The sequence below is a fragment of the Vigna umbellata genome, chromosome 8 (assembly GCF_029865625.1).
Source record: "Vigna umbellata cultivar VRB3 chromosome 8, Vumbellata_1.0, whole genome shotgun sequence".
In the NCBI taxonomy this organism is placed as follows: Eukaryota; Viridiplantae; Streptophyta; class Magnoliopsida; order Fabales; family Fabaceae; genus Vigna; species Vigna umbellata.
In genome coordinates this window covers 11,618,892-11,636,477 of record NC_142172.1, presented here as the reverse complement: position 1 = coordinate 11,636,477, position 17,586 = coordinate 11,618,892, and the positions used below count along the sequence as shown (strand labels likewise).

Genomic DNA, 17,586 nt, shown 5'->3' with positions numbered 1-17,586 from the left:
GATCAAAACAGATTATGGTTTTATGTGACAGTAGTTCAGCCATTAAACTATCTGAAAATCCAGTATTTCATGGTAGAAGCAAGCATATTGATGTTAGATTTCATTTTTTAAGAGATCTTGTTAAAGAAGGAAGAATCAAGTTGGACTATTGCTACAGTCAAAATCAAATAGCTGATATGATGATTAAGCCACTAAAACTGGAGCAATTTCTGAAGTTTAGAAGAATGTTGGGCATGATTGAAGCATCACAAATAAACTAGATGCTTTATCAAGCATTTAGTTTAAGGGAGGGATTGTTAGTAATTGTTATTTAAATTCTGTTTTGCATTTAAATTGTTTTGTTTTCTGATTCCATAAATTTAGGTCATGTTGACCAGAGATATAGGAGGCTAACAGTTTAGCTCCTTAATTTTAGGAAACCACCCACACTTCACGCATGGAGTGGGTAGGATGTTTGCTTCTGCATATTTCTTTAAATAATTGTAGTTCATTTTTACAAAGTGTGAAATAAGAAGCATCTATTTTAGAAATCTTATTTACCTGTGTCAGTTAACAATGAAGAGCAGAAATTGAAGATCTTAAAGCTAAGAACTATCTCTTTCAAGCTTTAGATCGTTCAATTTTGGAAACTATAATGAACAAAGATACATCAAAGAGTATTTGGGGCTCCATGAAGAAGAAATATGAAGGAACAATCCGAGTAAATCGTGGTCATCTCCAAGTCTTGCGGAAGGAATTTGAAACATCCCACATGAAGGAAGGAGAATCAGTGAATGAATACCTTGCTCGTGTTATTGTCATTAGTAATAAGATGAAAGCCAATGGTGATGATTTGAAAGAAGTTGCAGTGGTAGAAAAGAATTTAAGGTCAACGACACCAAAGTTCAATTATGTTGTGTGTTCCATTGAAGAATCCAAAGATACATGTATATTGTTAATTGATGAGTTGCAAAGCAATTTGCTTGTGCACGAACAACGCATGAGTAATATTGTCCATGAAGAACATGCTCTAACGATTACTCAAAGCAACCAATATGTTGCTCCTGCTGGACGAGGAAGAAGGTGTTGGAATTCTCGAGGTAGAGGTCATGGAAGAAGCATGCAAAATATTAATAAAGCAACCGTGGAATGTTATAATTGTCACAAGCTCGGGTACTTTCAGTGGGAATGTAAACAAGGAGTGACAAATTTTGCCAAAATTCATGCAGAAAGTGTCAAAGAACACATGTTGGTCATGACTTATGTTGAAGTAAAGTAGCAGCAAAAGACAAATATATGCTTTCTTGACTCAGGGTGTAGTAATCACATGTGTGGCAAAAAGGAATATTTTTCTAAGCTTGATCAGAACTTCTCAGATTCAACAAACTTCTCATATTCAACAAAGCTGAGAAATAATTCAAATATGGTGGTTAATGGGAAAGGCAACATGAGACTTGATGTAAATGGAGTTATTAGAATTATCTCGGGAGTTTTCTTTGTTCCGAAATTAAAGAACAATTTACTGAGTCTGGGACAATTATAAGAGAAGGGGCTGAGCATTTTATCTCAACAGGGAAAATGCAAAAATATATTGTCTAGACAAAGGTTTGATTGTGCAATCTACTATGTTTTAACACAATTATAGAAGATGTAGTGCACCTGTGGCATTGTAGGTTTGGCCATTTAAGCTTTAAAGGCTTACAGACTCTGCAACAAAAAGGAATGATGGAAGGTTTACCACTGCTTAAGCCACCCTCTAAGTTATGCAAAGATTGTCTAATTGGGAAACAACATCGAGATTCATTTCCCACGAGAAGTTCTTGGAGAGCTTCATAGATTCTTCAGCTTGTTCATGCTAACATTTGTGGACCCATTAAGTCAGCCTCAAATAGCAAGAAAAGGTATTTGCTTACTTTTATTGATGATTTCAGTTGAAAAACTCCGGTTTATTTTCGTGCAGAAAAGTCAAAGGCCTTTACTATTTTCAAAAGATTTAAATTACATGTTGAGAAAGCAACAAATATGTCACTCAAAGGTTTGTGCACAGATCGTGGTGGAGAGTTCACGTCTCAAGAATTCAATAACTTCTGCAATGCGCATGGAGTGCAAAGACAATAACAGCTGCATATTCACCGCAACAAAATGGTGTTGCAGAACAGAAGAATCGAACAATTATCAATATGGTTTGCAACATGGTATCTAAAAAGAAAGTGCCTAAAACCTTTTGGCCAAAAGTAGTAAATTGGGTTGTGCATGTGTTAAACCAATGTCCAATGTTAGTAGTGAAGGACAAAACACCTGAAGAAGCTAAAGCGGAATCAAGCCATTAGTCCATCATTTCAGAGTCTTTGGTTGTGTCTCTTATGCTCACGTAACTGATAATTTAAGATCTAAACTAGATGAGAAAAGCTTGAAGTGTATTTTACTTGGAATCAGTGACAAATCAAAGGTATACAGACTTTAGGATCCTATCTCACAAAGGATTATAGTAAGTAGAGATGTGGTTTTTGCAGAAAATGAAGCATGGGAATGGAACAAATCATCAGTCCACTACTATTTGTGAGCTAGAATGGGAAGATGATGGCAAAGTTGTTTAAGAAGAATCTTTTGTACCAGATGTTGTTGATGCACAACCGAAGGAGTCTTTTGCCACTAATCATGAGACTTCTGAAGGTTTTATGGAAGGGAGGAGTAGGAAGCAATCAACTTGGCTAATAGACTATGTGTCTGGTGAAGGGTTGTTTGATGAAGAAGTTGTCTTCTACTCTGCATTCTTTGCCTTGTATACTGCTGGTGCTGACCCACTCAATCTTGATAAAACTGTGAAGATAGAAAAATGGAGAAATGTCGTGGATATAGAGATTGAGGCGATTGAAAAAATGGAATTTGGGAATTAATTGATCGGCTAAAGGAAGCTAAAGTAGTTGGAGTAAAGTGGGTTTACAAGACCAAACTCAATGAAAAGGGAGAAGTTGACAAGTTTAAAGCAAGGCTGGTAGTGAAAGGATATGCACAGCAGTACGATATAGATTACACAAATTGTTTTGCTCTTGTAGCTCATATGGAGACTGTGCGGTTGGTAATTGCATTTGCAACACAAAAAGGGTGGGCCATACATCAACTAGATGTGAAGTCTGCCTTTTTATATGGAGAATTAGCTGAAGATATCTTATTTGAGCAACCCCGTGGTTATGTGCAAAAAGGGAAAGAAGAAAAAGTGTACAAATTAAACAAAGCTCTTTATGGGCTTAAATAGGCTCTTCGTGCTTAGTACAACCACATTGAAGCATATTTTGTTAAGGAAGGTTTCAAAAAATGTGAATATGAGCATACTCTTTTTGTTAAACAAAACAAAAGGGGTAGCATGCTCATTGTAAGCTTATATGTTGATGATCTTCTATTTACAGGAAATGATGAGTTGATGTTTACTGAGTTTAAGAACTTAATGATGCTTGAGTTTGACATGATTGATCTTGGAAAAATGAAGTATTTTTTAGGTCTTGAAATCTTGCAAACATTTGGAGGAATCTTTATCTGTCAAAAGAAATATGTTGATGAGATGTTTCAACATTTTAAAATGAATCAAAGCAACTCAGTTCAAACTCCTATAGTTCGTGGTTTTAAGATTTGTAAAGACGAAGGAGGACAAAAGGTGGATAAAACTTGCTACATGCAAATGGTGGATTGTCTTATGTATCTCACTTTGACTCGTCCAGATTTGATGTTTGTTTTAAGTCTTTTGAGCAGGTATATGGAGAATCTCACTCACACTCAACTCTATTTACAACTAGCAAAAAGGGTACTAAGGTATATACAAGGAACTATCGAATTTGGATTTTTTTACAAGAAGGGAGGAAGTGATAAACTCATAGCATATACTGATAGTGGATGATAGAAAAAGTACAACTGAAAATGTCTTTCCTTTTGGATTTGGAGTTGTATCATGGTGTTCAAAGAAACAACTAATTGTCAGTTTGTCAACCACAGAGATAGAATTCATCACAGCAGCAACATCATGTTCTTGTCAAGCTATTTGGCCAAAGAGGCTGCTCATGACACTTGATCAAACTGAGAAAGAGTTCATAACTATTCAGCGCAACAATAATTCTGCTATCAAACTATCAAGAAACCCAGTATTACAGATTAATTTTCTTTCGAATTATCTCTCTCACATAATATTTTACGTTAAGAATAATGTGATATTTGTATTCAAAATGTAACCCATGCTCCTTTTGTATTGTTTTAAACAAAACTAATTTTCACCATATTTAGAAAAAAAATCAAAATAAACAAAATGTAACATCCCAAATATAATATTGAAACCATAAAAGAAACATCACATAGTAAATAAGATAGATCAGTTAATAAACTAGAAAAGAAATATAAAGTCATTTCTACGGTCATCCAAGATAACCATAAAACTAATTTTAAATACAACAACTACAAGTACCAAAACTATGTACAAAAATGGTGTAGGATAAACTAATTGTAAAACAATTATTCATATTAAGGTAAATGCAACATACAATTTTAAACACACATCCTTCTCATTCACACATAGTCACTTAGACTTGGTCAAACCCTTTAACATATAGTATACCACCATGAAAAGTATAAAATCTAAAATACATATATGTTACAGTCCAGAAGGTACGTTGTTCCTGAGACAGTTATGCAAAATTGATGTTATTTTTAAAAATATTTATTTTCTCTAAAATATATAATAAATAATTTTTAATGATTTATTTAATCTGTAAAATAGTAAAGCTTCTAACTCTCTAATTTCTTAGAGACAGAAAAAGGACGAACAAGTATGCAGAACAACCTTCTCAAAACTGTTACTCCTTCTTGATGTGTGTGTGTTTATGGATGCTCCAATGGAAGCTCTTCGTTATCATGAGAGGAGAAACCGTTCGCTCTCTTCTATCTCTTTTTCTCTAAATGTTGTTTCGCTATTATACAAATCTCTCCAAATATTTTCTCTTGGTATTTTTTCATCCCTGATCTGCTGCTATATATATCCCTTATTTATATGGAGTGAGAAGAGAAAATGACAAATCTGAAAAATAAAGTTACTTGTGAATGTTGACATATATTAGGAGAGAGAGTGGAGAGTGAACAGAGGAAAAGTGGGAGAAAAAATAGGGATTTAGAAGGAGTCAACGTTAGAGTGCTTTTTATTTTATTATATAAAAATAACATTTAAACAACTAACATTATTATTATTATTATTTTTTTTCAACATAAAATCTTATATATTTTAGGAATATATTGTCTCTGTTAAAAATATTTTCTATTTTCTATTTTCTATTTTTTCTTTTTAAGATATTTATAATTTTAGATGCCTTAAATGTAAAAATCTAAATACTTTGTTTTGGTTTATTAATAATTTTCTAAAGATTTGCATCAAACCACAAATCAGACCGAATCATTTGATTTTGGAAAATATTTCTAAAACAACCAAAACATTTTTCATTTTAAATGATTATTTATTTTTTGGATGGTTCAGTTTTAAATACTTTTACTCGTTTGTTTGCTACTCTTTATAAATTCAAAACTAAATTAAAAATGTATTAATTAAATTAATATATTAAACTTTATAAAATATATTAACATATTAATCAAAATAAGCTTTTAACATTATTTCTCAATATTTGAATAACAAGATATAATATTATTTGACTTAGAAGAACCATAAAATAAATATACTATTTTTTTTATCCCTTACAACTCTACTTAACATTAGAATATGGTACAAATGTGATACTCCAACAAGTTAACTTATCACCAATGACTTGAAAAAAAAAATACTCATTCCTCATTCATTCAATTTGCCATTACCAATGTTTAATTTTATTATAAAACTTAAATTTATTACTATTACAGATGATTGAATAATCATTACTCTCACAAACATCTAAATATCCCATTTATATGCTCTAGAACATTAAGTGTCCAAAATGAAAATATAACAAATAAACCAATTAACATTTTTAAGAGAGGTAAAATAAATACTTATTTTCTTCTAAAGAATTTTCCATAGACATTATAAGTCAAAATCAATTATTCATTATCTATATATGTAAATTAATAGATAAATTTATTATAATTTATTCAATGAATACCATCAAGCATATATTTATTTACCCGAATTACTATTATCCCTTTTTTTTCACAAAGACTTAATAAAACCAAGTATTATAAATATAATAAAGAAAAAATCAATATTGAGAAAAAAATATATCTTTGGGAAACACATTTCTTCTCAATAATTACCTTCCTCCTAATAATTACAAAAATATCTTCTTTTGATAGCCAGCATACTTCACTTCACATTTGGTTATTCTTTTAGTTAGTAGCATGAAAATAGATAAAATATTGGTTATATATATTTGAACTGAGGTTTTATTTTTTTAAAATTATACACAATTGTGTGGCCTAAGGCACTAAGGTATACATAATTATCTTACAAAAATGTATCACGTATTAATCGTGCTAAAACCCGAGACGATAATCTGCTAAGAACATCAGGAAGCACTTTAACAGAGATGCCCGGCAGCACTGGGAGAAGCTCTTGAATAATTTGAGGAATATTCAATCCCTATGACATCACAAACAAGACGACGAATAAATAAATAACTATCTTGAACTTGAACTGCATTTAGAGTTTTTTTATTGGTTAAAATTGATAGGGAATTGAAGAGATTCATTAAATAAAATGAAACCAGCCAAATTTTGTAATTTTTAATAAATTTCAAGTTTGTCCGAAAGTGTGTGCTTGCATTATGATTTTGAGCGGGGAATTCTTCATTACCTGACCAGATGTTCTTGATAGGGAACTTCCTGCAGTCAAGAATTCCACCACCATCTGCACATTGTTCAATATAACTTCATCCTCTTCCGTTATGCTGGGTATTAGAGCCGCAGGCTTAAAGGGTCCCACGGTCGGTACCATACTGAAAACAGGGGTTGCATTCTGAATTCCTAGTATGGACATTGTTCTCACCAATTGTTCCCTTGTTACTGCATCAATTCCCTTAACAATCTGCTTCCACCAGCAATAAAGTCAGTCAAATATTTGGAAGCCATAAACTCCATAAATGCTCAGAAGGGAGGCATTAGAAGTCATTCAAATCTCAGTAACTTCAACAGACTAGTTTCTCTCACACACCATTATTTTATTATGATTTATGACAGTGGTAATACATTACATACTACAAAACTATATTTACCACAGCCACAAATGTAATAGAATTAACTAAGCAACCATAAAATTCACATAATCCAATTAAATATCTTGAAATATTTACATATTTCATGTATTCTAGTGTTTTTCTTTTTTACAATAATAACTGTATCCATGTAGGTGCATGCAATGATGCAACTATCTATTAATACTCCCATCCCTATAAAATATTATAGAGGTTCCCCAATTGAAAATCATAATGAATGCAGTCAATTCTTTGTGCTGACATCAAATCTGAACGATCATGTCAATACTTGTGATAAAATGTGTTCCATACTAGAAGACCATAAGAAGTTCGGCTAAACACAACAATAATTGGATATGCAAAGGTATAGCTCATCTTGATCGTGTCTTTATGCTGCCAAGAGGTTCCCCAAGTTCTGTTGTTTTATTTATTTTCATTTTTGTTTTTCCTTTTTGTGGTGGCAAGCTTTTTCTAATTGCAAATTAAGCAGCTACTATGGCTACAATTATAACCAGACTAGTCAATAAATTTTAAATTGATATAGTTATAAGTACTACTATTAAGTATGCATTTATACCAATACCTTCATTTTTTTTTTTACGTTAAGCTTTCAATAATACATCTTATGAATTGAAGTATCAATTTCCTTCAGTAACCAGATACAAGACATGATTAGAAACATAATATGGAATACATGTTATGAATTGTAATTGAAATGTTCTCCATCAATTTATGAAATGTCACTATTGACCCAATAACTAGTGAAACACAAATCATATTATGTATAAAACATTTCTTTTTGTAATATGATAAAGAAAATTATTAACAAAGAAGACATGCAAATAAAATATCCTTAAAGACACAACCCAAAATGAAGGGGAAAACAGAAAACTTCATCAATGTTCCTGGGTTTAATTCAAAAGAAAATATGTATAGCATAGAACATTGAGCAAATTGAATGTCACGAATTATTTCAACAAATAGTAAATCTATTTCTCACATATAGTAAGTAGATAAACATTGAAAGTCTAATTTTAAAAACTTCTACAGATTTTAGTTTTATACTACTTGTAGGATACAACAAACAAACAACAAATCAAAGAGTCAAGGACAAGAAGGTGAAAATAAATATTTCTTCTGGAAAGAGTAAATAACAAAATTCCTTTGCAAATAGAAAGATCCAGAGTAAGCAAGATATGAAACTATATTTAAAAACATTGATAACTATCAGTTGAAAAAGGTGATTTTAGATATAGAACGAGGAAAAGAAGTGAAATACAATGAGTAACACAAAATTGTTATTGAAATGTGACAATGTACTTATACATTCATAAAACTGCACTAACAGTTGTTTATACTAATCACGACCCTATTTTAAAGAAAGAAATCATGATAGGATAATTAGATATGGTAACTATTCGAAGAGGACAATCAAAGATATGATAAAATATTTTTTCTATTTCCATATATTCTAATGACAACAAACAAATGTTTCTTCAGTGCCTCAAGAGAGTACCTCATCCAAAAGAAATTCTCGGAAAAAATTCCCCCTGTCAGACAACAGAAACGCTAAAGCTGCCCTTGTTTGCACTGGCTGCTGTGGTTGAGGAATAACAGATTGGATTCCTGGCAACAAATATTCTGACTGGCTGGTAGCGAGAATCCCAAGCTCAGCCATATTCCCATTCATATCCTCTCCACCACCACTTTTGGCAGCTGTAATAAAATTCTCAAAGGCTTGCATGACATCAATAAATCTTTCAGCATCAAAAACTCCAGATTTCCCATATATAGTGTAACGTAGAGCATCCCTTAGCCGAGGAGATTCATCTGTGAGGAGCCTCTATAAGAGAAAATTATCAATATCAATTCAGATTACTCAGAATAATCAAAAGAATGTAATAAAGTAACACCAGTCAGTTTGCAGTGTGTGGGGATGCAAAATCATAGTGGTTCCATGTTCAAAGCAATAAACTGGACGAGGAGATTCATTCTTTTGTGTCAAGTGAAAACAATTAAAAACTAGTCAAGAATTATGATTGGAGAAAATTTGGATGAAGTGTTTATTCTAATTAATAACACTAAATAGAGGTTGTTTTTCTTTCTATGTATACTATTAAAAATTGATATTTCTACTTCACGTGCCTCCTCTAGACTAGGAACACCTCAAATTGAAACAATGTTAGCCCATTATTTCCAGGCGCAGGACAGAATTTTTCATTCAATCCACATGCTGTTGGCTTCATCCCTTTTTCCATTGAATGATACGATCTAACCAATATAGCCCAATAAAATCTCGCTGATTTTCCCTTTAGCACAGTTCATGATTCCGTTATTGGAAATAAAAACCAATGGAGAATCTTATGCATCAAGTAAGACTCCAAGTCTCAAGTAAATACACAGTGATCAATTATGCAGAAAATTAACATGAACATGTACCCATTGGGAAAAAATATAAGCCAACATCTAAAGAATGAGACAGATAACTAAAAATTCCTCAGGATATTATACCTGAGCAATATATGGATAGGCCTCATCAACGATGGCAAAATCAGAATTTCCTACTAAAGCTATCCCTTCCAGAACACCAATAGCTCTAATTATAAGCGCAAAGTATGGGGGTATCCTGAAAGGATAATCAAAGGTAATTTGAGCTAAATCTGAAGCCAGCTCCTGAAAATTGATGTTTTTAGCCCCTCCACCTTCTAATGCCTGATCAAAAACCTTGGCAAGGACAGGCAATATAGGCTCCAAATTGACACCATCTGGAATGAATCCAAGTTTAACAAAGTCTTTTACTATGGCTGGATAATCCCGATGGATGAGATGAGCAATTGCTTCAATCATGCCATACTTTTGATCATCTGTCAGTTTTGTCACAAGCCCTGGGTGCAACATAAAACTTCCATCATTTGTCATGAAGATTAGAATCTTGGAACAAAAGTAAACTAAGCAATATAGTTTTTCATTCATGTCATCAGAACCACTGTGAAGAACAATATCCAGGCACAGTTACAAATAAAGCACCACACTTTTCTATTTCTTTTAAAGATAGGCGATAAACAACGACCAAAAAAATTTGGCATGCTTCCAATTCCAGTTTGCTTATATATTTTTGTAAATTCACATTTAATTTTCCATAGACAAATTGTTCTTGGTGAACCACAACAAGAGTTAAATTGCATCATTAGGTAATGGAAGCACTTGTTTTATATTTAGAGTCTATGGAAAAAAAATCTCACTATTCCCATCTTTAAATTGAACAATCCTAAAATCTCCAACAATACCTTTCCCAATAATCCTTAGTTGCTAAATATAGAAAGTATTGAAGATTTTTTTACGTATCCCATACATTAAATATATAGTTCACCAAAAATAATAAATTAAATATATTTATTCTTTCTTAAATACTTTTTTTATATGGAAATACAAAGATTCGTAAGAAGATACAAGTTACAACTCATTATATTGAAAATATTTGATAAATTACTGAAAGAAACAATTTTCTAAAATAGTGTTTTAAAATAATTTTCTGAATCTTATCTAATTAATCTTTAACCAGTAACTATATACTTGTCAAATTCGTCGTATGATCAGGAATGAATATTCCTTTTCCAGCCAAAAAAAAGTGGATATTTTCATTTTCAAATTCAAAATTCAAAATTGAAAAAACCATGACGATAAATGGTGCTATGAAAATATCCTCTTCATGATTATATATTAAATATATAGTTTCTTTCTTATAATACTTCATTAAATAACAATTATTACCCGACTTAACAGCGGACCTAGCATTAAACGAAGTGGCATCTACCTCTTCCTAAACACAAATAAAAAATTAATCTACAAATATAAAATAATTCAGTACTAATTACAACAACAAAAAATTACCAAAGTCAAGTATGGCAAGTTTTCCATCAGGAGTGCGGATCAAATTTCCCGGATGTGGATCAGCATGAAAAAATCCAGTATCAAGAAGCTGAAGTAAAATGAAAATATATTAATACAAAAAATAGAATAGCTAAGCAAGAATTTATTTATTAATATATAACAATATTTTCTTGGAATACAAGACTGCCTGCACACTTGTAAATTGCAATAAATAGTCAATGCAATATGCACATGAACCCAAGTTTGGGAATGTCATCATCTGTTACGGTCTACTGAATATGTAGAAATCTGAGTAAACAACCTACCTATTGTAAGGATAAATAATCAAATATATAAGATGAATGATATACAATGACTGCATACAGAAATGTTAGCTGAAAGCTGAGTGATTCTAATGCATAATACCAGAAAAAGTACCAAAATTACCTGTTTCAGATAGCAGATGACTCCAACATTAACTAGCTCTCCAACATCACTTTCTGTGCTCTGTGAAAGCTTCTCTCCATCAATCCATTCTGTGGTAAGAACCCTTCTTGATGTATATTTATGGTAGGTTCTTGGTATGACAACCTGAAACTAAAACTGTCAGAAGATACAAGAAAATTCTCCATGACCACTTATACTATTTGCTGATACTGATGAGCATTGGCTGAAAGTAATATAATTCCATCCTGATAAAAACTCAGCCTTGTTTCTTTTCAATTTTTCTTCCATGAAATAAAGCATTAGTTCATTTAGAGTACTCATACAATGCGAATGAAGTTATATAGGTGTTTCTACTTTCTGTAAATTACAAACCCACAAATCAGTACTCCACTGTACATTCGAGTAACTACAAATACATCTATAAACAGCCAAAAATTTTAAGGAAAAAAATGAAAAAGAAATAACTATTGTCCCTATCACTCATTCCATAGACACCAGTCTAGTTTTACCAAATTTGGAAGTTTAGATATTGACTATAATCCATGTGCTCTTAGGTCCCATAATGAGAGACAGCTGACTTCTAGTTTTCTCTGGTGTAAGAAACTTACTAAAAATTTTATAAGGTTAAAAAGGCTTTTTCTATTCACTCACTAAATCAAATTAATCAAATTAATGGTCATCCATCTAAATAACATATCCTTATTTTCCCTTTCTGAGCTCAAGTATGAGTTAGTTGGGGATGTCAGGTAATTAAATGAAATTTCCTTTGTACAGCAGCAGGTTATTATAAGGAAGATGATCTAGTTAGTGAATTAAGATGTTTGCTGTGATGCACAGGCCTAGAAAAGAGAATGGTTGGATCACTTACGACTACCATCATCTGATTCACCATATATATTGAAGTTGAATAAAAGAAAATGTATGATTTATACATGATTAAAATTTAAAAGTGGTAAAAAATGAAAAATGAAAAACTAACAGACTTGCCTGCGGTAGGTCTTTCCTCATCATTTCAGCAAAACGGTTCCCATTTTCTCCTTCATTCACATAGTCCAATTCCTCAAAAAATCGAGCAGCCCACTCATCAACCAACCCAACCACATCAATAGAGACCTGCAAAATATTAGGTAAAAGGAGGTTTGGTTGAGCAAACGACATTTATAATGATTAATTAATTTAGTATCTCTAAGTTACTACCAAGTGTCATCTTTAAGAAATAAATTTGGATCCGAATTTAAGTCTATGCTCTCAAGAATTTTACTTGCCTGAGGAAACTTTCGAAGAGCCAAACCAAGGTTCCTGATAATGAATAAATCAATTGTAACTGTCTCGAGAACAAAAGGTCTTTGCACTTTAACAGCAACCAAATCCCCATTTTCCTTTAGGCGACCCTTATATACTTGTCCAAGAGATGCTGCATAGATTTCAAAGAAAGATAAATACCTGTCGATTAATCAACATAGAGAACCAGCTCTTAGAGACTGTACTTTTCTACTAAGAAAGTAATATATCTAACTGGTTGTCTGGAGAGCTACCAGCAGCAATGGGAGAAGATGATAGCTCAGAATACATCTTTTGCCATGGCTGACCAAGTTCCTCCTCAATTAGAGCCATAGCCACATCATCAGCAAATGAAGGAACCTTCATATTTTATGGTGTCCCCCCACACCCCCATCAAAAAAAGGCAATCTCAGCAAGAAGAATAATACTTGCAATATCAGAAATCAAGATGAGCCTGTGCGAATGCTTATATGCGATTTTTGTTTAAAGGGATCTTGATTCTAAATAATTAAATAAGCTAACAGAAGAAATATTGTAAGTTATTTCAAAAATTAGAACAAAAATTTTCAAAATGATACCAGTCTAACTTGTTACATTTTTACTGAAATGAAGAATACGAAATTTGTTTTCACAGTCCTCAAATTGACTGCAGAAATAAATCAAAGTTGTCTAACAAATCAAATTGTTAAAAGAAAAAAATTATCTTACTAGGTATTGTCCCAATAACAAAGTATGAGACTTAGATATGTATTTTAAAATAGAAACAATAACATGTCTTGAAGAGAAAACAACAACGAGCTTACTTTATCACAAAGCTTCTGCAGCTCCGTCATTGCTACAGGTGAAAGAATATCAGGTCGAATGCTCAATGCTTGCCCAAGTTTAATGTACGCTGGACCCAAAGATGTCACAATTTCACGTAGCTCAATGGCTCGAGCAACTTCATTCTGGTTATGCAAAAAAGACAAAAAAAGAGTATCCAAAATGTAATCTTGAAAATCGCATTTTTGAACAATGACTACAAAATATAAGGAACCATTAAAAGCTTAAATATCAACCCATACATAACACAAAGCTTAAGCCATAAGCTCTTCAATACTACCTATTTATTCATTATTTGGATATAAAACAAACATGTACAGTATTACTTACATATTTATAAAAAATATAGTAATACAGTTAATTTATATATTTACAGTATACAAAGTCATTAGACACGATTTATGTTGAGACATTATGTCATTGTTTCAGTTTCAGCCTTGTAGTAAACTCCACCTAGGAGGAAAAAAAAAAGCCTTTAATGTTTAACTTGTTACGATATGTTTATTGTATACTGTATATTGTATAATGACAAAAAACCTTCTATTAAAATTATCACCTTTTCGAAAACTAGAAAACTTCTTATATATATTTATGTTAGTGGGTAATTCAAATAGCTATAAGGGTAGTTAGTTATTATGTTATGTTCATTGTCTAGTTTGTATTTTCACCAATGCGTTTTATTTAGGACTATTTTGTATTTTTTTTTAAAAAAAATTAATTAAAAAAATTCGCTTAAAAAATTTATAAATACATAAATTCTTCAGGAGAGAAAAACATCAACTATTTTAATGTTTTCCATAGAAGCAAAAAGATGCAGATTCCACAGTTCATAAAAACTCTAAAAACCTATATCATGATTTTTTTTTAACTTATTCTCCGAAGCAGTGTAACTAAGAAAACACAAGAATCAGAATGCAGCAAGCAGAGGGAAGAACATTACAGCTACAGAAACCATCAGCTTAAGAATGCAGGTAAACTATTTTAGTTCATAGGGACATTGGAGATTTATCATCCACAGCAACCATCAGCTTAAGAATGCAGCTAATCTATTTTAGACCATAGGAACATTGGAGAATTACCTCCTTAACCTTCTTGTTAATCACATCCAAGGCAATACGTGAAAGAAAACCTCCAGCAACAGATAACAATTGCACAATGCGGGTTGCAACAGCCCGTGGTCGTTTTCCCCAATACGCAGAAATGCTGGCAGGATCATACACCAGAGGCAAAAACTCACTACTCTCCTCCACCTACAGCATTTACAAAGTACCAATGTCTGTTATATTCCTCATGTAGCTACTTTCCCATTGATAATTAACAACCACCTGAAATTATCATAGTAATAATTTTCACCTAAAAATATGTCTTTTCTCTAGGGGAATGTTATATGTTACCAAATTTTGTTTTCCAAAATGAAGTACAGACAGATTTACTTCTGAAAGAAAATACTACAAAGCAATAGCTATTCAACTTTACCAGCTATAGGAAAATTTAATAATAAAAGGAGTGAGTTGATAGAAATCATAAAACATCAATTATTTATAGCTTGTCACTTTTCATGCAAAAAAAAGGTTTAATTTATTAAGAAATTTTCCTTTTATTTAAATTCTTATCCAAAAAATATATATTTCCATTTCTAAATATTGTAAAAATTTGGTGATTTTAGTCTTAAGGTAACCAACTAAAAATATACCACGTTCATTACACATATAAAATTAATATATATATATATATATATATATATATATATATATATATATATATATATATAATAATTGAACATATTTCTTTACATTGAAAATATTTTTAAACTTTGGTGAATATTATACATGCGTGACAAAATAAGAGAGACTAAGTTCTTACATTTGTCCAATCACAATTCAACATGCATGTTAACTTTGTTGAGTTTAATAACAATAAGTTAGAAAATTTTAAATGTGAAAGTCTTTCATATAATTTCTTTTAGGGTAATTGTGGTTTAAGCAGTGTAAAACTTTAAATACATTAAACTCATAACTTTTTTGAAAGTTTTTATTGAATTTAAGTATAACATTTTATGAAGCTTACAATTTTATTCAATATTTTTTATAATTGATCATACACAAATTAACCTTATAAACAAAACACATATGGAACAAGAGCATCTCATGAAATGAACAGATACTATGATAAGAAAAAAAATTCAGATTATTTCTTCAGAAATAATTTCGATTCACCACCTCTACAAGACGAAGCTCAACATCATCCTCAGCGAAGAGAGAGTCCCTCAAATTCTGGCCTCGAAGACCTCTCATGAGTGTCGCTAACTGTTCGTCCTCTTCCATTTGAGCCCTCACTCTCTTGATCTCCTTCGAAACATCTCCAATTCTCTATCACCATTGCAAGCAACAACGCAAAAAAACAAGGGAGACTAATTATCTTCAGTTAATTAAGCAATAACTCGTTTGAATTTTTGAACTAATTCCTGTTACGAAACCCGATTCGACATATTCAGAATCCGAGAGAGGTTACCGTGGAGACTCCGTTGACTGTTCTGCTCGAATTCGCTCCATCTACAATTTTTTGCCGCGCCGGTTTTGGCTCGGCAGAGACAGCAAAGACGCGGCCGGAGCGGCGACGGAGTTGGAGGAGGCTGTTGCGACGGCGCGGCGATGGAGAGCTTCGAGGAAAGGGATCGATTCCGAGGTAGACAAGCTGCGAAGCTGCATCCATGACGGAACTCGTGACTCTTTTTTCTTGAATTTGGTTATAGCGCGAGAAAGTGAAGGCTTCGTGGTTGTGGCTGTGGTTTTGGTGGGAGAATATGCTAAGTGTGAATGAATGAAGAGCACTTGTGATGCAAACAAAACGGTGGTAGTGTTTGCAGAAGGAGCCAAGAGAGAGAACTGAATTTTTAATTTAATTTAATTATATTTAATGTGAGCCACTTAACTGAAGTTCCCACGTGTGAGAACTTTTTTGGTTTGTTAGTGATTGGAAATTTTTTTAGTGTTATTTATTTTTGGTTGGCTTTGAAAAATTAGGTCAATAAAAACAGCGATGCCTTTTATTTTACGTTTGTAATAATGAGTGTGATGTTTTTGTAATGGTCGGAACTTACAAATTTACCTACCCAGAATAATGTTTGGAATTTTAGTTATTTCCTATGTAACTAATTTATTTTAGGTTGAATGGTGACTTTTATAAATTATTTATTGTTTAATTTATGTTATTATTTATTTGATGTCTTATATCGAAGTACTCAATTTGTACACATTTTATAATTAATGTCGTACAAATATATATTAAATTTATCGCATCATAACACATTGAAAATTAAATAGTGACTCAATAGTAATTTTTTTTCACATATGCAGTTTAAATTCAACATTAAATTCATAAACATCAAATTATTTAAAATTAAAAAGACAAAAATATAATTAAATCTACATTTTTCGAAAAGACTAGCATGCACTAAATTTTATTTTATATTTTTCTGTTGTGTCGCTTTATTATAAATAAAGATTCTTTATAATTGATCATTCTATTTTTTATTCTATTATATTCTTCTTTTTTATTAGTTTTAAAAGAGAATTAGTGATGGAGGAAAAAAATAAATATGTTTTAGTTTATAATTAAGTTTTGAATGAAATTAATATTAGGGTTGTCTTCATTTGTAAGGATAAATTTGAGGGAAAATGAATAGTAAGAATCCATGAAATAGTATGTTAAGAATAGATAGATGTATTAAAGTAATGAGACCAAGCATTTGTGTTAAAATAAGTCAACAGTGTAAATAGAAATTTAAAACACTTGGTTCATTATCTAAATATTTTTTATCTCTCTAAAAACACTATTCTCTACTCTTCCTCTCCCTTTTCTCTATAATTTCTCACCAGTGGCTCATCTATTCGATGATCAGGAGGCACCTAAGTGATTCTGGCGTCAAGGGCTTTCTGTTGCACCGTTTGGTTTAGCGTTTAGAACTGGTAAGTCT

General features: G+C 31.7%; 1 protein-coding gene across 1 annotated transcript; it reads right to left on the bottom strand.

The window, feature by feature from the left end:
- Positions 1 to 6,346: 6,346 nt before the first annotated feature.
- Positions 6,347 to 16,447, bottom strand: LOC124831959 (Protein kinase superfamily protein). Its single transcript, XM_047306065.1, has 13 exons — positions 16,122 to 16,447; positions 15,830 to 15,979; positions 14,690 to 14,860; positions 13,592 to 13,735; positions 13,043 to 13,148; positions 12,773 to 12,921; positions 12,495 to 12,620; positions 11,508 to 11,651; positions 11,082 to 11,169; positions 9,702 to 10,075; positions 8,707 to 9,033; positions 6,794 to 7,024; positions 6,347 to 6,580 (listed from the first exon to the last, which is right to left on the bottom strand). The coding sequence occupies exons 1-13, from the start codon at positions 16,320 to 16,322 to the stop codon at positions 6,446 to 6,448; spliced, it is 2,346 nt and encodes a 781-aa protein (XP_047162021.1). The 5' UTR covers positions 16,323 to 16,447; the 3' UTR covers positions 6,347 to 6,445.
- Between the last annotated feature and the right edge of the window lie 1,139 nt (positions 16,448 to 17,586).

Excerpts from the sequence above, each read along its gene's own strand:
- LOC124831959 (XM_047306065.1), bottom strand. The coding sequence starts at position 16,322 with ATGGATGCAGCTTCGCAGCTTGTCTACCTCGGAATCGATCCCTTTCCT. Across the intron at positions 13,149-13,591 it reads TGCAGAAGCTTTGTGATAAA|GTTCCTTCATTTGCTGATGA; the intron begins GTAAGCTCGTTG and ends TAAAATATGAAG. Across the intron at positions 12,922-13,042 it reads ATCTTCTCCCATTGCTGCTG|CATCTCTTGGACAAGTATAT; the intron begins GTAGCTCTCCAG and ends AAATCTATGCAG.